Source organism: Cyrtonyx montezumae, unplaced genomic scaffold (genome assembly GCF_038088225.1).
Source record: "Cyrtonyx montezumae isolate F1298 unplaced genomic scaffold, pur_monq_1.0 scaffold_7, whole genome shotgun sequence".
Taxonomy (NCBI): domain Eukaryota; kingdom Metazoa; phylum Chordata; class Aves; order Galliformes; family Odontophoridae; genus Cyrtonyx; species Cyrtonyx montezumae.
Window position 1 is genome coordinate 13,232,073 of NW_027072078.1, and position 23,267 is coordinate 13,255,339.

General features: G+C 56.8%; 4 protein-coding genes across 5 annotated transcripts in view; 3 read left to right on the forward strand and 1 right to left on the reverse strand.

The window, feature by feature from the left end:
• EVX2 (even-skipped homeobox 2) overlaps positions 1-2,615 on the reverse strand; it is a 2,628-nt gene extending 13 nt beyond the window's left edge. Inside the window, exons 1-3 of the mRNA XM_065751072.1 lie at positions 2,192-2,615; positions 956-1,197; positions 1-635 (exon numbers count right to left, since the gene is read on the reverse strand). The exon at positions 1-635 is cut by the window's left edge and continues 13 nt beyond it. Of these exons, the coding sequence (XP_065607144.1) occupies positions 1-635; positions 956-1,197; positions 2,192-2,615 (1,301 nt within the window). The remainder of the gene's footprint in view (positions 636-955; positions 1,198-2,191) is intronic.
• Positions 2,616-7,060: 4,445 nt separating this feature from the next.
• Positions 7,061-8,561, forward strand: HOXD13 (homeobox D13). Its single transcript, XM_065750975.1, has 2 exons — positions 7,061-7,754; positions 8,311-8,561. The coding sequence occupies exons 1-2, from the start codon at positions 7,061-7,063 to the stop codon at positions 8,559-8,561; spliced, it is 945 nt and encodes a 314-aa protein (XP_065607047.1).
• A 5,055-nt stretch (positions 8,562-13,616) lies between these two features.
• HOXD12 (homeobox D12) lies at positions 13,617-14,701 on the forward strand. Its single transcript, XM_065751152.1, has 2 exons — positions 13,617-14,178; positions 14,463-14,701. Exons 1-2 carry the CDS (start codon positions 13,617-13,619, stop codon positions 14,699-14,701), a joined length of 801 nt encoding a protein of 266 aa, XP_065607224.1.
• A 5,715-nt stretch (positions 14,702-20,416) lies between these two features.
• HOXD11 (homeobox D11) lies at positions 20,417-21,865 on the forward strand. Of its 2 annotated transcripts, none has more exons than XM_065750549.1 (2): positions 20,417-21,037; positions 21,630-21,865. In XM_065750549.1, exons 1-2 carry the CDS (start codon positions 20,431-20,433, stop codon positions 21,863-21,865), a joined length of 843 nt encoding a protein of 280 aa, XP_065606621.1. In that variant the 5' UTR covers positions 20,417-20,430. The 2 variants fall into 2 exon arrangements, with proteins under 2 accessions (XP_065606621.1, XP_065606622.1); XM_065750550.1 differs by having other exon boundaries at positions 21,633-21,865.
• Positions 21,866-23,267: the final 1,402 nt, after the last annotated feature.

The following is a 23,267-nucleotide window of genomic DNA, read 5'->3' on the forward strand; positions in this document are numbered from 1 at the left end:
GGCGCCTCCTCCCGCTGCTCCGGCGAGGCGACCGCGGCCTTGCCCAGCACGGCGGCCGAGTAGGGCAGGAAACCGCTCTCGGAGCGCTGCGCGCCCGCGGTGCACGGGAAGTCGGCGGCGGAGCCCCGCGAGCCCAGCGCCGAGGCCGCCGCCGCCGCCGCCGCCGTCTGACTGCTGTGACAGCTGAGGCACGAGCACGGTGCCGATGCCCCCGGAGGACCCGAGCCCGCCGCCGCCGCCGCCGCCGCTGCCGCCGCCGCCGCCGCCGAAGCCGCCGCGCCGCTGTTGAGGCCGGCGGCGGCCGGCGCCTGGTAGAGGCCGGGGTGGCGGAAGCTGCAGAGCAGCTCGGGGCGGGAGTACGGGTGCGAGAGGGCGCGGAAGGTGTCCAGCGGGCGGATGGAGGTGGCGAAGGGCGCGGCGGCGGCCCCGGAGGCGGCGGCGGCGGCGGCGGCGGCGGTGACCCCGACGTGCGGGTAGTAGTGCAGCGGGACGTGAGAGTGGAAGGGGTAGGGCAGGCTGCCCGTGGCCGCCGCGTGGGTCATCATGTAGGTGTAGAAGCTGGGGTCGGCCGGGTGGGGCCAGGACATGGCCAGGCGCTGCCGCTTGTCCTTCATGCGCCGGTTCTGGAACCACACCTGCGCGGGGACACAAGCACAGCGCGGCCTCAGCTCCGTTCCGCGCCCCGCAGCCCGGGACCAGCGGGCGGCCGAGCCCGGGGGATCCCTGCGGCCCACAGCGAACGTTTCCGTTCCGATCCTCCCCCTCCCCTCCTCCCGGCACTGCGGCTCATCCCTCTCCCCGCGAACTGAGCAGACGCGTTTTCTCTCCCCTCTCATAGAGATGAGATGTGACGGGGAGAACCGAAGGGACACACGCAACCTTCCCGGTGCGGGGACAGCCAAGGGCCGCTCGGCCGCGGAGCGCCGCGGGGTGTCGGGTCGGGAGGGCTCCGTACCTTGATGGTGGTCTCGGGCAGGTTGAGGGCGGCGGCCAGCTCGCAGCGGCGCGGCCGCGACACGTAGTTCTCGCGGTAGAACTCCTTCTCCAGACGGGCGATCTGCTCACGGGTGAAGGCGGTGCGGTACCGCCGCACCTGGTCGGCCCCAGCCGCCGAACCGCCCAGCGCGCTGCCGCCGTGCAGGCCCAGCCCGGAGGCGGCGGGGGTGCTGCTGGGCGCCGGGCTGCTCTCCGCGAAGCCTGCGGGGCGAGCAGCGGGCTGAGAGCGGCCGGTGGGGCTGCCCCCGAGCCGGCCGCCCTGCCCCGCCGTGAGCTGTCAGCGTTACAAATCGCGGCTGTTAACGGGATCGATACGGTTGAGGCTGGGATTTTTTTCTTCCTTTTTTTTTTATTTTTATTTTTTTTTTTTTCCTTTTTGAGCAGTCGGGCGGTGAGGTGCCCGCAGCCACCGAGCCTCGGGAAGGGCTCGGACCCATCTAGGGCGAAGGAAAGCCGAGCAGCCATAAGGGCGATATTTCTCGCGCGTTCCGTCGAGGCCGCCTTGCTTTCTTTGGCACATTTGACGAAAAAGGCATGCACCGTGCCCCTAGGAGATCCGCGCTCACCTGGCTCCCCCCTCCCCAATTACAGCGATAATAACAGCCACCGTCCATCACCGCGCCCCGCAAAGCGGAGACAGACGGGGCTGCTGCCTCAGAGCTTCTGCTATAAACAGAGGAACAGTGAACAATGCCCAATTACTCTTAAATGGCCATGGAATGGCACACTGCGTCTACACAGAGAAGGGCAAACGCAGACAAATAAGGACTGTTTCCTCACTCTTCTCTCTGTCTCGCTAATTTAATATATGTATGTGTAGCTACACATACACACACACATACATATAGAGCTCGAGAGACGGCCCGAGCTCCAGGAGCTCGAGTTAAAAATAAGGAGAAGGGTTTCCCTAGCTCCGGGTGAGTGGGTGGGTGGGTGACGGTGCCCACATCCATCCCGGCCGCATCCCCGCACGGCGATGGATTTGGGCACGCACACACGCGGCCGAACCGAGTCCGGGCTACGGGGACAGCGCGGCGAGCCCCATAATATTTTTACAGCCCCGACGCTGCCTCCGCGGAAGAGAGAGCGCCGTGGGCAGAGGGCAGCAACTTTGTCGGTGACGGCGGCGTCGCCGGGCTCTGAAAACGCGGGTGGCGAAGCGCGGGGCTCGCTGGAGGCGAGAGCGGCGAGTTACCTTTGGTGTTGTTCTCCTTGAGCTGGGAGGAAGGCAGGCTGGCCGGGGAGCGCAGCGCCGAGCAGCCCACCTCCACATCGCTGTTCATCTCTGCCTCTTGAGCCACTTCGGGATAAAGGCTGATTTTCTTCCTGCTTTCCGACGGCGGGATTTCGGACGAGACGGTGCTTTCGCTGCTCGGATGCTGCAGGTTGAACAAAGTGTCTATTTCGAATTTGCCTTTGGTGGAGATGTCCCCTATCGCGCCGTGCAGGGAGGAGGAAGTTAGTCTCGGGCTGAGGCGACCACTGTGCTGCGAATTTTCGAGGGCCTCCAGCACCGCATTTCCAGCTGAGTCTGACAAATTCGAGAGCCTTTTGCCAGCCGTAGGGCTGTGCAGCCCTCTCTCCATCAGGATCATCTCTTTTCTTATTCTTTCCATCATCTCAGCTTTATAAAAAATGTCAAAGTTGCAGGGCTGGTCCTGTACTAATGATGAGCTGCGGCAGGGGCTAATTCACATTCAGCCCGGAGAGTGTCTCTAAATATTATTATCTCTTTTTGAGGGAGGCGTAAAAACTGTGGGATGCCAAAGCGAGGGAATGACTGGTCAAAATGACCCATACATCCTTTCTAGCCCGAAATGTCATTCATCAAAAAGTAGCGCTCGTCATTAAGGTACGAATGACGCTGTTCGAATAATCATTTATTGTAACAGGTTTATAAGCAAATAAATACAAGCTCCTGTCAGTGGATAATGAAGGCGGCTTCTGAGCAGACAAATATATCCAGGTGGAAAGAAAGAGAGACAAGAAGTGAGGAGCAAAGCTCTCGTCCTCAGCTTGATCAGATCCTGCTTGAATTGCTCTGGGGTTTGGCCTCTGGGGTGAAATTGACAGTCTGATTAATAAAATGAGCTGTGCAACATTTCCCCCTTCATTTAGGTGCATCATTATGCTCTGATTTTTGTTTTGTTGCCTTTTAGGTCCTAATGATGCAGCTTCTTTCTCATTTGTCCTCGGACAGAACCACACGCTAAATGTTAGATAATGCTTTTATTTATTATTAGCTCAGAGGTGGATTAAATCGCGACGCGCGGAGCCGCCGGCAGAAGAGCAGCGGGGCGAGCATCTCTGCCGCTGACACCTCGTTACTTTTCCCTCCCATTTTCCGACAGCATTCGTACTTTTATGCCGTAATTTCTCCGGCACCCCCACGCACCCCTCACACCCCAAGCCTTGCACTGGGATTCGACGAGCGCGCTGCTGCCGGCACACCGCGTTTCGGGCGCACCTCCAGCAGCCCCCCGCAAATTGAAATAGCAATTAGCATCCCTGATTTCTAATAGATCACTTCGTTGCGTCCTTACGTACGATATTCCTTCTACTTCCTGCAACACTTCCTACCGACGAAGCCGCCCAGTGGGACAACGCTCGCTCTGATAGCGGGGAAAAGAGCTCGAAGGGTACGAAACGCAGCCGCGCAGGCAGCGGGTTCCTCTCTCCAGCCCTTCTTCCCTCCCCACCGCCCATTTATTATAACAAATAACAGAATAAGCGATGCGCGGGCATTGTCCGCAACCGAGACTGACCCCTCCCCAACCCCCCTGCATTACCTGTGGCTCCGTGAGCTCATCGCTCCGTTCCGTGCCGCTGAGGGGCTACGGGCTGCCACGCTCCGCACCCGCGGTGCTCGGGAAGTGGCCCTTCAGCGCTAACTTTGCCCGTAATAATGACGCTGATGGCGACCATTTAAACGAGGATAGATCCTTTGTCGTTAGCATCTCCGGAGCGCTCCCCGATAGCTGCTCGGCCTTTATCCTCGCCGTGTTTTCCACCCCCACCCCCCCTCCCCGCATCATCCTGTGGTTATACCCCGAGAACCCGAGGGTTTGGTGGCCCAGCGCGAGTCGATTTTTTTGCGAGCTGAGCTGCTCCCACTAATGTCGGTCTCACACATCTCCTAAGTTCTGGTGCTCTTGCGCGTGATTCATAGCCCGAAAATGGGATACTTGTCAGATTTTTCTTTTTAATAACGTGTGAAAGTCTCCCTAAACATTCCATGAAATATTTAGGAAACATTCTAGGCGTTGTTTGCAAAATCCACCCTTCCATTAATGACCGTTTCATGTCAGCCCTTTGAAATGTGGATTTCGCCTGCGCTGTGGTGTCCTGCGTTTTACAGCCCCAAAACCAGACTAAAGTCAATATCGACTTTTCCTCGCCCGCGGGCCGCTGCGGCGGGCACATGGCCGGGCGGACACCGGGGCGTCGCAGCGGGACGGGGCTGCGCGCAGCGGGGGGAGAGGGACGGATGTACCGCCGGTACCGCGAGCCGGAACCCCGCAGCCGCCCGCTCGGCCCGGCGGAGGGGGAGCAGGAGGCGGAGCGGAAGCGTGCGGCGGGTTTATTGCTGTCGTTTGGCGCCCTCGTCTGTTTTCTTAAACGCGGTGACGGGGCGAGCATCTGCCCCGGCCTTCGGGGATACCGCCGCGGGGCCGCCGAGCCCCGACGGACGCGGGCTGTACCCCGAGCGCGGCACCACGCGGGGATGGGCTGCAGCGCGGGCCGAGCGGCGGCGGTGCGGGACCGGCGGGAGGGGACGGGAGTGCGGGGTCCCGGTGGCCTTCTGTTTCATTTCGGACCTTTTAAGTAATTCCGACGCCCTCGTTTACGTGCAGTGCCCCTTAAATTACAACTACGTTCATATGCAGGGAAACAACGTGTCCTAATAACCTTTCGCGAAGAATCTGAGCAACAAAACCGTGCCCCCGTGCAGACAGTGACTTACACCAGCAACCCACAAATAAACCGCTCATCTGAGATTTATTTTCCCACTGCTCTAGAAGCATTTACCGCACCGATGTTTCCCTTTCTCTCTTATTTTCCCCCGAAACGACAGCACAACCTAAGGAGCCTCCTGCCTTACGCCGATATTACGGGTAAACGAGGAGGAAGTTGCAGAGTGCAGCAAAATAGGCAAAGTTTACTCAGTTGTTCCTGTGAGTTTAAAGAGCTGCTCAGGCCTGGGGCCAAACTTTTTATTTTTACCTTGAAAGTTATTACTTCAGGCATCAAAGAATATTTTCAGCACGCTTTTATTAAATCTTAGCCTGGGAGAAAACATAAGGTCACTCCACTTAATTGGAACGCGGCTCGCAGCGAGCCAGCCGCTCCCAGGGCCAGAAGAACAGCGCGGACGCTGACTTTCCCTTCCTCCGCAGGTCTCCGCGGCAGCGCAGTATCTCCGCGCCCCGGCCCGTGGCAGCGCAGATTGCGGGGCAGCGCGGGGTGCTCGGAGCGCGGAGCCCCGCGCAGTGCCCGCGGCGGGCAGCGCCAGGAGCGGCGGCGCCACCTGGCGGCTCTGCGCGGCTTTGCGCGGGCGCTGCGCGAGGCGGAGGCTGCGCGCTGCCCTGGGCCGCTGCCGCCCGCCTCGGTGCGACGCGCACCGCTCCGCCCGGCGCTGCTCCCCACCCCCGCCCGTAGGGAAGGTCGGGGCGCTGCGAGGTGGTCGTGTCCGCGCTCCGAAGCGGAAAGGGCTGCGGCGTGTCCCCGAGTCACACGGGGCCTTCAGCACGGTCGCGCCCCGAGGCACGCGGGCTGCGGTGCGGCGGCGCTCGCTTTGCCGGGTTCATGGTTGCGCGATGGCTTCTGCGGCAGGCTCTGCAAACAGACGGGCTCCAAATCACACGATAAAGTGGGGCTCCGTCCCAAACGCCGCTTGGTGAGAGTTTCTGTTCATCCCGGCGAGCTCTTCCGGGCCGGGACACTGCGGGTCCCGCTGCGCCTCGGGCCACGAAGGGCCCCAAGCGGCTGCGCTCATCCGACGGTTCGAGGTCGGCTCCCGCGAGGGGTCCGACGGAACTTCTCCGCCCTCGGAACGATAAAGAGATGAGAGTACCTTAAAAACAATTGAGAGTAACAAAAGAGATGGATGTACATAAAGAGATGAGAATGCATAAAGAGATGAGGGTAAACAATGAGATTAAGGCACTTAATGAGAAAAAGATACATAAACAGATGGGAGTAAGTAAAGAGACGAGATGCTACCGCGCAGGTTTAGAGAATAAACGCCACTTTGACAATTTTCTCCGCGTTGCTGTTAAATCTTTTCATTCCGTTAAGTGCCTTGTTTTGAGGGATTAGGAAAACGAAAAGGCCATCCGTACAGGTTAATTATTAAAAATGCACATAACAGTGAGTCTGTGGGGAAAGTTTGGAGGAAATGCAAATAGACTCTTTGCTTGTTCTCTCCCTTTTCCTAGACTACATAATGTACACAATACACAGAAAAAATATGTATTTCTGCAGCAAACGTTTACAAGAGATGAAACTTCGAAAGTCCCAGCTACCAACAGAGCTCGAGCAGACCCCTAGCTCCGTTAGATCATAGCAAAGGTATTTGAGGAAATGAGATAATTTAGAGGGGCGAAGGGGGGGGGGGTGGGAGAGAGAGAAGAAAAAAGAAAGAAAGAAAGTCGGGAGATGGGACCACTGGGGAAGCCGGACTCAGACGCTTTGCCCGCGGCTTCAAAAGGGCCAGCGGAGAACTGAAGGTCCGAAGGCCTTTTTGAAGCCGCGGGCAGGCAGGCGGGAGGATGAAAGCGGCGGGGGCGAGGCCGGCCCGGAGGCGGGAGCGCGGCATCGCGGGGGCCCCGTCGGTGCGAGCCGGGGGGCTGCGAGGCGGCGGGAGGGTCACATGCTCCGGCGGCAGCCTATGAGCAGCCCCCCGGGCTGAGGCAAACTAATCTGGGGCCGGCCGCCCCCACCCCCGCTTCCCCCCCCCTCGACCCGGACTTGCTTTTTATAAACGTACCGCCAGGATCCAACCTGTTGGAGGCAAATAACAATTTTGCGCCATGCCCGGCCGGGGACCGCGCCGCCGCCCGCGATGTGCAAGGCCATGAGCAAAGAAGCGAGCTGGGAGATGGACGGACTGCGCGGCGACAGCAGCGGCGGCGGCGGCGGCGGCGGCGGCGGCACCCCCGGGCAGTGCCGTAACTTTCTCTCCTCGCCCGTTTTCGGCGCGGCGCACACGGGCCGCGCGGCCGCCGCCGCCGCCGCCGCCTCGGGGTTCGCCTACGCCGGCGGAGGGGAGCGCTCGGGGGCGGCGGCGAGGCCCGACCCCCCGGCCAAGGACTGCCCGGGCTCCGGCGCGCCGCCCGCCGCCCCCGCGCTCGGCTATGGGTATCACTTTGGCAACGGATACTATAGCTGCAGGATGTCCCACGGGGTTGGGATCCAGCAGAACGCCCTGAAGTCTCCCCCCCATGCCTCCATTGGCGGCTTTCCCGTGGAAAAGTACATGGACGTCTCCAGTCTGACCAGCACGAGTGTCCCCGCCAATGAAGTCTCCTCCAGGGCGAAGGAAGTGTCCTTTTACCAGGGCTATACAAATCCCTACCAGCACGTTCCTGGGTACATAGACATGGTCTCAACGTTCGGCTCTGGGGAACCGAGACACGAAACATACATATCCATGGAGGGCTATCAGTCCTGGACTCTGGCTAATGGCTGGAACGGCCAGGTGTACTGTGCCAAAGATCAGACACAGAGCTCGCACTTCTGGAAATCGTCCTTTCCAGGTACGCGAGGGCGAGAAACGCTCCGAGCCGCGCCCCCCGCCCGCCGCCCCCCGCCCTCCCCCGGAGCGGCCCGAGGGTCGGGGAGCTCTCTTCCCCGGCCGCCCCAGGAAGCCGCACCCCGCGGGGCACCCAGGCGGCGGGACCCCGGGCTCCTTCTGCTTCTCCAGTCGCGCCTCGGTCTGTATTTCCGTTTGCAGGACGGTGGCTCGCAAGCTCCTCCGCTCCCCGGCAGCCCGCTGACCCGGCCCCAGAGCACTTAAGAGGCCGCGAGCAGCGGGGCACGCCGGCGCTAACCACATGCAAACAAAGCGGGCAGCGCGCAGCAAAGGGCCGTCTGTGCGCCCTGCCAGCCCCGCCGCGCCGCTCACAGTGATGACAGTCCGTCAGGAGCGGGGCTGCCCGACGCGCGGCTAATGGGGCAGTGTAAATAATAATAAACTGTAAACAACCCGCCGTTATTCATTTTGCCCGTGAAAAGCAGTGCCCGACAAGTATCAGCTACGCTTTAAACGCCTGTCATAAAATTCTAATTTTTCACGTCGTGTCTTTTCCGTAGGGGACGTTGCACTAAACCAGCCCGAGATGTGTGTCTACCGGCGCGGGAGGAAGAAGAGAGTGCCCTACACCAAACTCCAGCTTAAGGAACTCGAGAACGAATACGCCATTAACAAGTTCATTAACAAGGACAAGAGGCGAAGGATATCCGCAGCCACGAACCTGTCCGAACGCCAGGTCACCATTTGGTTTCAGAACAGGAGGGTGAAGGATAAGAAAATAGTCTCCAAACTGAAAGACAACGTTTCTTGATCGATTATTTTCGGGCAGTGATGGATATATAAACTCGATTTACGACCAGCTGCAGACTTTTGGAAAGACTTGAGAATATATTTAATTTTTTTTTTCTTCTCCTTCCAGCGGTGGCGAAGTTTTGTGAATTGTTTCTATTTCCCTGAAAGTCGGCGTTTTTCTCTCGGTCGGAGGGAGCGCCGACAAACCTTGACTTTATCGTTCTGTTTCTTCCTTTAAAAAAAATAATATTAATATTAATTATATTTTCTATCCTTCCCTCTGGCCAGTATAAACGAATTTAAATGTGTTGAACGGTTCCATTTATAACTTTCTTAAACGCTTAACTCTTTGGGGAGGGGACCTGTAATTTTTATCTCCGGACATCAGCCCGTGCCCAAAAGTGTCAGTTTTGATTTGTTGTATCCGTCGGAAAACGCGAGAAAACGGCATTCCCGCAGGCACTGTTACCGAAGCCCAAACTCCCGGAGTTGCTCCCGGAGTCCACACAGGGCTCCGCGGATTTCGGAAGCGGCGGCTTCGGTAGGGAATTGTTTGTAGTGGGATCGTTATTTTTATTTTCTTTTCTTGGCGGGCAATCTGCGACCAGCTTTTCCCGGGGTACAGAGCGCGGCCTCAGCTCCTTTCGTTGGATCCGAAGGAGCCGCGGTGTTCCCCGCGGCAGCATCCGGGAGTCCCCTCCGTCTGCCCCGTCCCGTCCCGTCCCGTCCCGAGGTGCGTATGTACCTCCGTGCGGACCCCGCGCTGCGCTTAACACGCTTCCCGGTCGGAGAAGTGAAGTTCACCGCTAACTTTCAGTTTGCAAAACTAAACGGGTGTTAATGACAGAAGCAATAAATGATTCATTTCAAAAGATGCCATAATTTATGTAGGCCGAAAGGCTGGGACTTGATTGAGTTTTTGTAATTTTAAACCTAGCGTGCATGTTATGCTATACACAGGGCGGTCAGCTCCTAGGAAAGAGATGTCCTCCCTGTTCATGTGCCTCGTGTAATTATTAAATGGTGTGTGTTTCGATCTAGCGTTATTTATTATAATATCCTATTGCTCTAAACACTTTGATTTCCAATGTACGCGGTCAGACATACAGTCAGACTATTTCTCCATAAACCATTTTTATTTCCCTTCGTGTCTCAAAGACTGCTTTTACGTTGTGCTGGAAGCACGGGTTGAGCTTCCCAGCTGTTAACGATGTTGCCAAAATGTTTCTGAACCACCTTTAATAAAACGATTTCTTTTCGATATATCCGAAAAAGGAACGAAATCGGCCTTCTTTCCACAGCAGGGAGTTTCGAGGGCCGCAGCCCTGCACGGACCTGCTCGGGGCCCCCGTTCTTCCGCGAGGAGAGACAGAACAGTGGGGGATGTGGAGGACGAGGAAAAGCCATACCCGAGAGGGCCTTTTTGCTGGGGAAGGTTTTTGCGAGGAAGAAACGCTGCTGGGGAGGGCGGCCTGTGCCCCGGGTAGCGGCTGTGCCTGGCCGGGGCGGGATCCAGCGCCTTTGTTCGCCTTACCGAGGCCGCTCCGGCTCCAGTGGAGCCCCGCTGCCCCCCACCAACGGCCCTGCCGGGGCCCCTGTAGGCTCCACGCCCGGCGGCAGCCACCGGGGAGCCATCTCCCGCCTCCTCCGACCTCTTCCTTCCCTTTTCTCTTCCGCTCGCACACTCACGGAGTTTGAGAGGGCATTTTTTTCCCTCTGAACCGGACCCTCAAAAAGCGCAATTCGGAACACTTGAATTTTTGTAGCTAGTGGTGCTTTCTTTTCAGTTCTGGGAAAATAGGGGGGTTGGAAGCACATCGTGCCTGGAGGAGCCCTCTCTGATGCTGCAGCCTTGTTCTCTTTGCATGAGAAAAATTCTCCAGATTCTTGTTTTTCGGGCTCCTGGCGCCTCCTCCTGAGACATACCTCGGCCCCAGCGATGCTCCGGGAACTCCGCACCGCTCCAGACCGCGGGGCCGAACCTTCCTTGCGGCCTCAGCCTCGGGCTCCGCGGCTCCGGGATTTCGGAGGCCGAGGCTGAAATTCCCTTTGCGGGGCAGGAGGAAGCCCAGACAGGCCGGCAAATCGGGACCGGCTGCAGAGGAGCCGCCTTTTTCTTTCGTAACAACGTGCAGAAGCGTTAAAAAAAACAGCCGCCGGCGTGCGGGACATCGCTGCGGGCGGGGCAGAGCCGAACGCCGGCCTCTCGCTGCAGGTACCGGCGCCGGTGCGGGTCCGGTGTGCTCCCGGCCTGGCACCACTAGGATCCCGATGCCAGCCGCCGGCCTACGCTCGGCCTGGCCCCTCTGCCCACCGCACCCTGCCCGCGGCCGGCGGATTTCCGAGAAAAGCCCTAAGGCCCGCCGGACACACGGGCACCCGTGCGGAGGATGACGCGGGGCTCGGCGGACCGGGCTGCGGATGCGCGGTGGCACAGCGCTGCGCTGCAGGGCCGGCCCAGACCCGGCATGGCTGAGGCAATCCTGCCATCTCCTGGACAAGGGCCGGCATAGGCGGCTTCCAGCGCTTGCCAGGCACAGCTGAATCGGAGCTGCGCGCTCACACGCGGAGCTGCCCGCGTCCTTCCGCTGCGGGAACGCGCGGGAGTGATTGCGGGGTGGTCAGAGAGGAGGGCAAGGCCGATCCACTCCCCTGTTAAAATAAATAAATAAATAAATGGGGAGAGAAAAAATAAATAAAAAACAAAAAGAGAGAAAGCGGAAAGGAGCGTGTGAAAGCAGAGCTCCGGGCGGCCCGGTGACATTTCCTGTACAGACACCGGCGGCGGACACTGCGGGAGCAGCTGCGGCTGCCAACCACGAGCCCGGGGCGGCCGTGCGCTGCGCGGAGCCGTGCCCGCACCGCCCGGTGCGCAGTGCTTTCCATGCCGACCTCAGCGTAAAGCTCGCTGCCCTCCAGCTCCTCTAGATTTTGCTTTCCATATTTCTCGCAGCATTAATTAGCAATTACAGATGAGCATTAATTGCGAGCTCTGTTTTCTCTAACCTCGTAAAAGTTAGTTTGAAGTGTCACCTTTCCGGTAACGGGGAGCTCACAGCCGTTCCTCGTGTTTATTGCGAGGAAAAAAAAAAAAGGGTCTTAAAGCACCGACCGTTCCTTCTGCCTTCCCAGAGCCGACGACCGGAGTCAGCTCTTCCGCAAAAGTCGATTATGAAAAGAAGCGGTCACCTCGGCTCGTGGGGAGAAAAAAGGCAGAAAACAAATAAGTTAGTGAGAGGGAGATGCAATTGGCAGACATAACTCAAACAATAAAAATTAAGGGCAGCGGTCAGTAATATCCTCCAGCGACGCTTGTGTGGTCCGTGTGCACTAGGGGAGAGCAATCGTTTCAACATTTCTTCCAGGGCAATGAAATTACTGCAGAATTCACCCCAATTTCCCACTAGTCAGAAAGATGAATTTGATTAGGAAAACGTCAAGCGAGGCAGTGTCTCTGATCTCGGCGTAGAAATAAAACCGAGATTAAAACTATGATTAAGAGCACAATAACACGGAAAAATTAACTCTACCTCTTAACGAGTCTCGAGTTTTAAAATCGAAGCCGTAAAAATGCCGACGTTCGGGAACCCGGGTTCGATCCGAACCGTGGTCCGGGGGGATCCCTTTGGGAAGGGCCAAACTCAGGGAGCGGGGTTCCCGCAGCGGCCGCACAGCCTCCCCTCAGCTCTCCGGGCTCCGGCCGCTGCCTGCTGGGCAGCTCCAGCCCTTGGCCTTGCAGTCTGCTGTTTTATGGGGATATCGTGTCTCTGGGTGAGACACGGGGGCTCGGCTTGTCTCCGCAGGAAGCAGACTGTCTGCCACCCCGCGCGGTCTGGAAAGGACTCGAGCTGCCTCCCGTGAGGATGCGATCAGATATGGTTTGGTTCGTACTCTGGAGCTGGGAGGGAAGTGGGAGAGACAGAGGTGCAGCGGAACTCTGGAGTGAGCTCTCGAAGATGTCATATGTACGACATATAGAGAGAGATGCATGTTTATACATTCATTTAGCTATATCTTAATTTCTCTCTACATATATCCATATCACCTTAAGGAATGATTTTCTTCTTAGTGGACGGAACCGGCTCGGCCGCAGCTCGGGAGGTGGCAGCGGGCTTTGAGCCTGGCGCTGGTCCGGCTCTGCCCGCCGCAGCCATCCCGTGCCCCGCTGAGGGGTACTGAGCGGGGCTTTCTCCTCCGTGCAGCCTTTGGATGCTATTGGTTTGTTTTTAATCTCAGCGCTCTGCTCAAGGAATTCCACGTTGCTCCCACTGTTATTCTCGTTTAAGAATTCAATAAACAAACGCCCAGATATAGAAGAGTCGTTTGAAAACATGTCTAGTGTTGGAGTTAGGATGAAAGGTGGAAGGGGTAAGAAGAACAGGGTGCAGAGCTTGGAAAGCCTCTGAGACCACCGAACATTGTTGCGACAGAAAGACAATCTCGCTAATATCCGATCAGTTAAGATTTTAATTGCAAGCATATGCAGATGCGTATCATGTTGCTCGCAATTAAAACAAATGCGTGTACAAAACGGGTAAAAACCGCCTCCGAGCACACACACCGCGATGCCCCGCCGACACGGGGCAGAGCCCGTCCGTGCGCCTGGATGGCCGCGGCTCCTTCGCCCGCCGAGAGCAGTGGGCACAGAGCTGTGACCCCGCTCCGCGGGCACCCCCGCGCCCGACGCTCCGCGGCCGCTGCCCGCCCCGGGGCTCTGCTCCGCGCCGGCCGGAGGTTTGTTTTCTCCTCATCTTTCCGCTTGCGCTGCGGCTCTGCCAGCCAGTCCCAGGCACTTTTATAGAAGCGGAGACCATGTTTTCCCCTCCCCCTTGCGAGTCCGGTATTTTCATATTTCAAGTGTTATCATAAGACTTTTTAAAAGGGGGGGAGAAAGGAGGAAAAAAAAAAAAAAGGGAGGGGGGGTACACCGTGGCTCGGTGGCTGGAGGCGGTGCTGAAATTACCGGCTTTGAAGAACCTGTCTGCAAAGTTTCGTCCAATCGTTTTAGGCTTTCCGCTTATTCCCTGTTGTAACTAAATACTGCTGTAAGAACAGCTGAAGTCCTTTGTTGGAAATGTGTGATCGCAGTCTCTACAGATCTGGCTACGTTGGTTCTCTCCTGAACTTGCAATCTCCAGATTCCTTTTATTTTCCCAATTTGCGGGCTAATGGCAGTCAGTTGGCGGCTCTGCCCACCATTTCCTACCCCCGGAGCTCGATCCCGTGGACGTGCCCCAGTCCGTGTGCAGCCCAGCCGCAGGGCCACGCGTTCGGCGGCGCGGCGCAGCCGTACCTCCCCGGCTCCGTTCCAATCAGCATCAGCTCCAACAGCAACAAAGAGTGCCTGGAAGAAAACAATAAATATTACGCCCACGACGCGAGCTCCAAACAAGAGGAAAGATGCAGGCAGAGGCAATCTTTCGCAAATGACCCAACCATTACTCACGCAGCCAACTTAAAGCCCGCAAAGTATGACCACTCGAGCCTGCCGAGAAGCTTGCACGGCTCGGCCGCTCTTTTTGAAGTGAATTCCTGCACTTCCAGCCTAAAGGAGGACATCAAGAATTCGGTCAACTTGAACCTGACAGTTCAGCCCGCAGCAGTCCAGTCATGCCTCAGACCTTCAGTGCAGGATGGTATGCCTTAAATCTCTCGCTTTAGTTCGAGGCGACCTAGCGCTCCGTGCTTTCTAAGAGATGCCTGTAATTGTTTGTACCCCCCTTCCCTCTCCCCCCCCCGACCCGGAACCCGTTCGGAACGGTGATAGCTTAACCCGACTGGGGGGTAGATAGACTCGTGCTGTCAGACGCGCTTTGCCAGATTTTGCCGACCTAGTGTTGCCCTGTTACCTTGCGGGTTTGTGTGTATTCTCTGTAACCCACAGCCGTGCCCCACTAAATTATCGACGTGTTTGTTGTAGGTTTGCCTTGGTGTCCTACCCAGGGGAGATCGAGAAAGAAACGGAAACCTTACACAAAACAACAAATTGCCGAATTGGAAAACGAGTTTCTCCTCAATGAGTTTATTAACCGACAGAAGAGGAAAGAACTATCAAACAGACTGAATTTAAGCGATCAGCAAGTTAAAATTTGGTTTCAGAACCGACGAATGAAAAAGAAAAGAGTGGTAATGCGCGAGCAGGCGCTTTCTATGTACTAGCGCGGCGTCCGCCCGTTCCTGCATGAACTTGTGTTCTCCCCATAGAGTAGCGTGTGGTCGCGGCTGCAAGGCGGGAACTGGGTGGTTTTTCCCATTTAAGCCAAATTCTCGAAACGCGTAGGATCCCCGCGTACACCGGCAACCGCTGAGTTCTTAGGCAAAACGAAGAAGGCGAGCCAGCCCAGCACTGCAACTCGTATTATCAGCTTTTCTCCCTTTCTTTCTCCTTTTATATAGATTTTCTCATGCTTCTAACCCTCCCTTTCCCTGGAGAACGAGCGGTGCTAAGCTAAAATCGATGTCTTTTTACTGTATGTAAACACCATTTTTCAGAAACAAATGAATAAATAAATAAATAAAAGAATAATGCCTAGTAAAGACGTCAGCTCTGTAAATCCCGGCTGGTCCCTTCATGTGTTCCCCGCTTCTGAAAGCAAGCATGCGGCGCTCGCATGTTTTGTGGTTTGGGATAACCTGTTGGAGCACAGATCTCAGAAAGCGGTTACCAAATAAACCTTTTCTTTTTTTCTTTTTTTTTCTTTTTTTTTTTTTTTTTTTGTTTGTTTGTTTGTTTGTTTGTTTTTACCAGCCCCGCTCGCATCCAGCCACGGCCCGGTGGAGAGGGCACGTGACGCTCGCGCAAGGCCCGCGCATAACCCGCGCACCGGCTCTGCGCCCGCATGCCCCGCCGCTCCGCGCCCCGCACTGCCGCCGCCCACCCCGACGGCTCGGCCCCGACGGCATCAGCGGGACGGGAGGAGCGGAGCCCTGGGGGGTCACCGCTCCCCGCGGGGCCGGAGCGAGGCCCTGCCCGCCGAGCTCTCCCGCAGCCGGCTCGGCCCCGGAGCGGCGGGGCGGGGTGACCGCGACCTCCTCGGCCCGGTCGCATGCGGCTCTCGCCGGTGGCCGCCCCAGGAGGCCGGGCCGGGCCCTGCCCTTCCTCTGCCGCTGACTTTGGCCTTGTCCAAGAGCGGCCCCAAACAAACGGGAGGGGGGGAGCGGGCGGTGCCGCTGGGGCCGGGGCTGGGGGCAGTCGGGCCGCACAGGGCCCACCTCACCCCGGGGTACTGCGGGAGCAGGAGAGGGGCGAGCCGGGAGGTTTGATTATTTTCTGAGGCTGTCCCCATGGCCGTTTCCGCAGAGGTTTTTATGAGGGAAAGGGGGGACTCTTTATCCGTTTTTTTTTTGTTTGGTTGGTTTGGTTTGTTTGTTGTTTTGTTTTTTTTTTGTCCAGTTATAAACCTCAGAGGAGAAACTCGACCAGAGAGGGGCTGGGAGCAGTGCCCACGCCGAATGAGCATAGCTTTAGGACGGGAATGAAATCGATTTTCCCCGCATCCTGCTGCCTAGTGCAGTGCTGAAACCCTCCGGCACACGGCCCCGTGCTGCCACAGGGCCGCGGGTGCGGGAGTGCCCCGGCTGAGATTGCGGAGCGGAAAAATATCTCAAGGAAATAAAGCTCCGAATTAAAAAACCTTTTGGCTGCAATCTCCACGCATATCTGTTTCTAATGAAGAGGCGTTTCCACACGCGAAACCTTGCGCTGCCTCTCCCAGTAGTAATAATAATTACGATGGTGGAGCCTGCGCTATTTTCTGGTGTATAAAGCGAGCTCAAATGTGGTTGTTTGGAGCTTACGCAACAAGGCTACACAATCACAAGGCGCGGCACAAAGAAGCCGTGTATTTATCGGGCCGGTTGCCTTCCAGAAGGCAATAAACTCATTATTTCATAAAGAAGACATATCCGAGCTGAGGGTAGCGCTGCAGCCATCTTCCGAGCGCTTCCCGCAGCCCCAAAATATTGCCCGGGTGTGTCGGAAGGGAGAAGGAGATGCAGCCCGACCTAGAGGCGCCATTCTCGCCTCCCAGAGGGGCCAGAGCCCACCTCGCTGCGGGCAGAGCTTAGCGGGGCCGGAGGGCAGCGCTGCCCGCGTCCTTGGGAGCCCTCGAGGTGCCCAGCCCCGGCGCACTGCGGGCTGCGGGAGGCTCTTCCCTCGGCATCGGTCCTCTGATTAAGAAAACTGGAAGCGACTCCAACGATGAGAGCCGGGAGAAAGGCGAAAATCAGATAAAGAGCTTTTTTTTTATTCCTTCTGGAATACTATTCAGGCCCTTGAGAAACGGAGTCTTTGTGTCGCCCATCTCTGTTCTAACCCACCTCGGTACAGCCGTAGACTTTACCCCATTTGTGATGTGAAACCCGAAGAGGACCAGGATGGAAAGATGGGAAATGCAATGGATTATTCACTAAACGCAACCGAACCACGACGACAGCTGAACGCTCACTGCCAGTCAGAGTCGCCCTCGGAAGGATAAATAGGTTAACAAAGCAGGGAGATGGGGTCTGAAACGCGACGTGCTGCAGAACTCTGCGCGTTACGTGTGCCTGTGCACGCCTTGCACATATCTGAGCATCAACGGGAACACGCAGGGAACACGCATCTGCGGGACAAAATGGTGCACACAGACGTGCGCGCAAGGCAGGTTCCGGCTGCTCATCCGAAGCTGCGGGAGACGACAGTCGTTGAGGGAAATCGGGGAGACACCCACACCCACACAGGCACACGCACACACAGATACGCACGCACACACACGTGTGGCAGGGCACGCACCCGCCCCGTGCGCGCACCCCGGGCACATGTGAGCACACGCGTGCCCGCCTGCGGGCGCGGCCCCGGGGGTGAGTGCAGGAGCTGCGGCGCGTACCCCCAACTCTGGGTTGGGCGGTGCGGGCGCTGCAGCCGCACCCCCGCGCGGTGCCGTGGTCCGGGGTGGCCGTGGGCACCCGTCGGCTGAGCCCGTGCCCACGTCCCCCCGCGGCGGGTGGCGGTGCCTTTATTGACTCCGACATCACCATCTCCGCATTCCGACCACAGCCTCAACGAGATAAAGCCCTTCCGAGGGCGGCTGAGCGTTTGATAAGCCTGCGAACGCAACTCGGCTCGTTGGAAATGGCTCTGGATGCCTTTGTGCTTCCTAAAAGAGCATAAATAATTAAAGTTTGGCAGGGAGGAAAAGCTTTCTTGCAGAACTGTAGTGGCAATAAATGAAATGACTCAGAATCTCTTCTCCAGTCGGTTTTTACGAGAGCTGCCAGACAGTGTCTGTTCACGTTCTCCAGATACTAGGGGCGCCATAACAAAGTTAAGGTCAAGTTAGTGTCTTATCTTGGGTGGCACGGAGCGCCGCATCTCCGCCAGCCGCGCCCGCACCTCCGCGCCCGCACGGTCTGCGGGGCGCCCGCACCGCCACGGAGGGCTTTTGGAAATGCCACTCGGAGCAGAACCCTCGGTGATCCCACTCAACGGTTGCAGATGTTTCAAGACGCCTAACGGTAAAGTATGCGCCTGGCTGTGGACACGATGAGCATTTGTGTTGCGATGCGATGTAAAGGGAGCGCGGCTAACAACAGAGGGATGCGGTGCGCGGAGCTGGGCTGAGGACCGACCCTGGGGTGGAGGCTTCGGCGGGTGGGGACCCCCGGCTCTGCCCTATTGCGGAGCGGTTTCTGCTGCGGTATTGGGCTCCTGCTCCCAAATCGGATCGCTTTTTAAGGGACGGTTTCCTACAAGGTCTGTTTTCGTATTAACAAATCGTCGCCATGTCTTTGAACTTGAATTAGTTGAAACCGGTTGGCTCCTGCGCCAACATTTAATTGATGCTGGGCTCGCTGCATCGAAAGCAAGGTGTGGGGTTCTGGCTGAGGCGCAATTTGTTGTCTGAGTAGTGAAGAAAACGACCTTTCTGAGGGTCCTAGAGACAGCCTCGCTGTGAGTTAGGTCTCAGCCCTGGGGCACGACCCAGAGGGTCCCTGCCCGGCGCTGAGATGAGGGACGCAGGAGCCATTTTAGCTGCGCAGGCATCGTTTTTGGAAGGTGATTCGTGTGTCGTGGCAAAATCGAGAAGGTTTGAACATTCCTGGTGAAGGGAGGAAATGGTGGCTTTGTGCCTTGGTTTCTGGTGATAACTGGTGATAGCGAGAGGCTCTCTGCTGGCAGCCATTTCTGGCGTGTGAGGTGGTCTGAACGCGAGGGATCAGGGCGACACTACAGTGTTGTATGAAAGGGAAAAAGAGAAAAAGAGAGAGAAAAAAAAAAGGATGACCTCCATCTGATCAGCTGGATTCGGGTCTCTCTGTTTAGGAAGGGCCAAGGGCGGCGCCGCATAAGCCCCTGCGGCAACCCTCGCCCGTTTTGGAGGAACAGGAGCGAAGGGACCGTGGCGGCGGGCGGGGGCAGATTGCGGGTGTGGATGCGGGGTCTGATTGCGGGGCCGGGCTGAAGATCTCCACCCGGACCTGTCCGCAGCGCGGGGCTCCGCCTGGCCGAGCCCGTCCTCCTCAGAGCCGAGGGCTCTCCCTGCGTGCCTCTGCGGGCCGGTCCCTACTTTCCTACCTGGGTGGCGGCCACCTCTGGGGAGCAGCTCGGGGCCTGGGGGCAGCATGGTGGCAGAGAGCGACCCTGACGGGCCTGAGAGCTCGGGCGGATTGCAGGTTGGTTTTGGAGAGCGGTATATGGCAGGGTTGTTGTGGCTGTGCTGTGCGGTGATGGAAAAAGGCATTCCCATAGAGAGCTGGCAAACGTTGCTGGAATGAGGAGCTGGTCGAGCACCGGGCTGCTGTTGGCATGTATTGTTTATTCTGTTCCCTCTTCAGTCTTTGTGCTAGTCTATTTAAAAGAATATTTCAAGGAGGAAGAGAAAATGGGTAGAAGGGAGCCCTGCAAGGCAGGGCAGGGCAGGGCAGGGCTGCGGGCGCTGTGCGTGCCGCACGCCCGCTCCCAGTCCCACTCTTCCCTTCCAATGAAAGTGAACGTTCGCTAAGAGTTGGAGGCACGAACAGAGGTCACTTTGTGCGCTGCTAAGCTTCCGGGGAAAGCGTGCTCGTGGGCTTCTCCCCCAGCCCCGGCCCTTCTCTTGCCAGAAGAGCCCCGAAGTGTCTCCCTTTCCCGAGACCCGCTGCTGAGAGATGTTCTCTTTGCATCTTTCTCCTTGCAGCTCGCCCACGGCGCCCTTGCACAAGCACTCGGTGCTCGGGCTCGAGCGAGGGAACGCGAGGCGCTCGGGGATCGCAATTTCGGGACGGATTTGGGTGCCAGCCTCGGAGTGTCGGAATCGGGCGGGCAGATCCGCTCGGACCTCAGAGCGTGTGAATGGGACTCGGCCGCGCCGCGTGAACAGCACCCGGCGGCCGCCACCGGCAGAGCCGCTCCCGCTAACGAGCAGCGATCACGTTACAGAGGCCCGGTGCCCGGCTCGGAGCCCGCACCGTGGCCCAGAGGTCGCCTTCCCCGACGGAGGCTCCCGGGCGGGTGGCGGCGATGCCGGGGGGGCCGCGCCGCGGGGCCCCGCACCCGGCGGAGGCGGCGGGCGGGCGGCGGGCAAGGCGGCGCGGCCCCAGGTGAACGCCCGCAGCACCTCGGGCACCGCTCGGCCTCCGGAGAAGGAGGGGGAAAAGGCGAGCGGGGCCGCCCGCTCATCTCTGTGTGCCGGGAGGGCTCTTTGGAGAGATCTCGGGAGCCGTTCCGAGGGGCCGATATAGATATAAGGACATTTCTACATTGCGTCACGTGACATAATTACCACTAGAATCAATCAAGATGAATTGCACGTCAGCACACGGTGGGGATTTTTTCTTAGTTGATCCTGTCCAAAGCCTCTTGTGCAATAGATGGATCTCGTTCAATGCATTGAAGCCTCCCGGTCGCTTGCAATCGCAAAAAGGAAGACATGACCGAGTTTGACGATTGCAGTCACGGCGCATCCAATATGTATCTGCCAGGGTGCGCTTATTACGTCTCGCCCTCAGACTTCTCGACGAAACCCTCTTTTTTGTCGCAATCGTCTTCCTGTCAAATGACTTTTCCTTATTCTTCTAATTTACCTCATGTCCAACCTGTGCGCGAAGTGGCATTCAGGGAATACGGATTAGAGCGCAGCAAATGGCAGTACAGGGGCAGTTACGCTCCCTATTACTCAGCTGAAGAGGTGATGCACAGAGACTTTCTGCAGCCCGCGAACAGGAGGACGGAAATGTTATTCAAAACGGACCCCGTGTGCGGCCACCACGGAGCGTCCCCCGCCGCCTCCAACTTCTACAGCTCGGTGGGGAGGAACGGCATCCTGCCGCAGGGCTTCGACCAGTTCTACGAGCCGGCCCCCGCTCCCGCGTACCAGCAGCACTCCGAGGGCGAGGGGGACGCGGACAAGGGCGACCTGAAGCCCCAGCACAGCGCCTGCAGCAAGGCACCTTCCAGCCAGGAGAAGAAAGTGACAACGGCGAGCGGAGCCGCTTCCCCTCCCGGTGAGGCTGTTGCAGAGAAGAGCAACAGTTCAGGTAGGTATCGGCAGTGACGCGGGGGCAAGAGTACAAGGCCGACACTTTGTCAAGCCGCATTTTATGTGCCATTTTATAAGCATCCAAAGGATTTTATATATCCTATAAGATTTCCTTCACCGTTGTAAAGCGTGTTTACGATAGGAAACCAATTTAGGTGGGCTTAAGGTATTCTCGGAAGAGGATATTAATTGTTATTAAATTGTTGATTTGGCGGGGGGCGGACGGCGAGATCTCACAGGTAGGGCTCGGAGCTGCCTCCGCGCTGCAGCCTAAGCTCTTCGTTTGTTTGGGGCGGGGGTGGGGGCGAGAGGACTTGAAGAAACTTGGAATATTTCCAGACCATTTAAATATCTCTCCGTAGCGCTCGAAGTGCCCTCTTCTAAGGAGAAGTTGGGAAATGTCCACTTTATTATTATTATCATTATTGTTATTTTTCCTATGTCAACCGGGGAGCAAAAGCCCCGGGAATACTCTCGGAACTGCTGGAGGGCTGCTTCCCGGGCGGGGGGACACGGGCAAAGTCTGTGCTCTTCCCACCCGAGCGTGGTCGTATTCTGCATAAATCAGCATTTTCTCTTTTTAATTTCAGCAGTTCCTCAGCGATCGAGGAAAAAGAGGTGTCCCTATACCAAATATCAGATAAGAGAACTGGAACGTGAGTTTTTCTTCAACGTGTACATAAACAAAGAGAAAAGACTGCAGTTGTCCAGAATGCTCAACCTCACTGACCGACAAGTTAAAATCTGGTTCCAGAATCGAAGGATGAAAGAAAAGAAACTGAACAGAGATCGACTCCAATATTTCACTGGAAATCCCTTGTTTTGAGGAGGAAAAAAAAAGAGAAAAGAAAAGAAAAAAAAGAAAGAAAAAAATGAAAAAAAAAATCGAAAGAGAGAAGGAAGAACGAAGAAAAAAAGAATCCCTCAGTCAGCCTGACCTGCCATCCGAATGCAAAGTGAATGGTTTACATGACACAGCCACCCTGCGGAACTCAAAGTTTCACTTCCATGTGCAGCTCCACACGCTGAATGGTCACTGGAGATTTCGGGGCTTGGCGGAGCAGATTCCTGCTAAGGGAACCTAGGGTAAATCCAGCTGTCCATTCTCAAGTGGTTCTCGCCAAAGGTGCTTTTTTTTTTTTTCCTCTCCCACAGTACCAGCAATGGACCTCCTGTGTGTCTGGTAGTTTTTGCTTACAATTCATTGAGTTCGGGGAGGAGGGGGGGTGGGGGGGGCTATGTTGTTGCTTTTGAGTTAGGGTGACACTTTCCTCCAAGTGAATGCGGTTTATTTAAGAGATGGTAAATGTACGTTCGCTATATATAAAAAAAAATATATATATATGTTTCTATTGTCATCCAAAAGCATGAGCCACTGTCTATTTCATGTGAATAAATGGTTTCTAGTAAAGTTAAGGTTATAACTTCCGTGCACTGTATGGATTTCCATCTCCGAAGGATCCCGGGCTAGAGCCAAGTTCAGTTAAATAATGACGGAAGGGAGCCAAGGCGGATTACTCTAAATGCATTTTAAATAAATAATAGCTCAGCGCTCTGGCTCTGCCTTTGTAGATCCTCGTAAGCGAGCTGCTCCCTTCCCAGTGTGAGGCAGAGCAAGCACGGCTGCCCGCAGCCCGTCCCTGCGGCTGGAGCCATTACTATAAACAACGAAAAGGGCTTTTAACTGGTCAGGCCCCCAGTAAGCCCCGAACCCCCAGCGCCAATGAGTGTTTACTTGCAGCGCAGGCTGAGGCAGAGCGAGGGCTCCGTGCGGCTGAGACAAGAGGGAGCTATAAAGCGTCGGCGCTCGTGGGGAGGAAAAACCTGCGGAGCGGAGGGGTCGGTCTCGGAGCCGTGGGGCTGCGCGGGGGCCGGCAGAGGTCCCCCCGCTTTGTGCAGCGTGACCCGGCTGGGCTGTTTGCGAAACCTTGAACTGTCTAGACAACACCATAAAAGCCGAGGTTCTAAACAGCTTAATTGGGTTATATTATACACCTTCTGGTGGGTGAAAAAGAGATTTCCGCAATGTGCAATAAAGGCGAGGACTGAGAAAAGAATTTGGCTTTTTTTTTGAATAGGACAGAGAGGCTCTAGCTACGCTCGTGTTCGCGGAAGGCAAAAGTGTGCAAATAAGTCAGGAACAGCCCTAGAATTAAAAGAAAAATTTTGAGAGGTGGAAGCGTAGGGAGGCGCGGCTAAGAAAGAAAAATTAAAAAAAAAAAAAACCC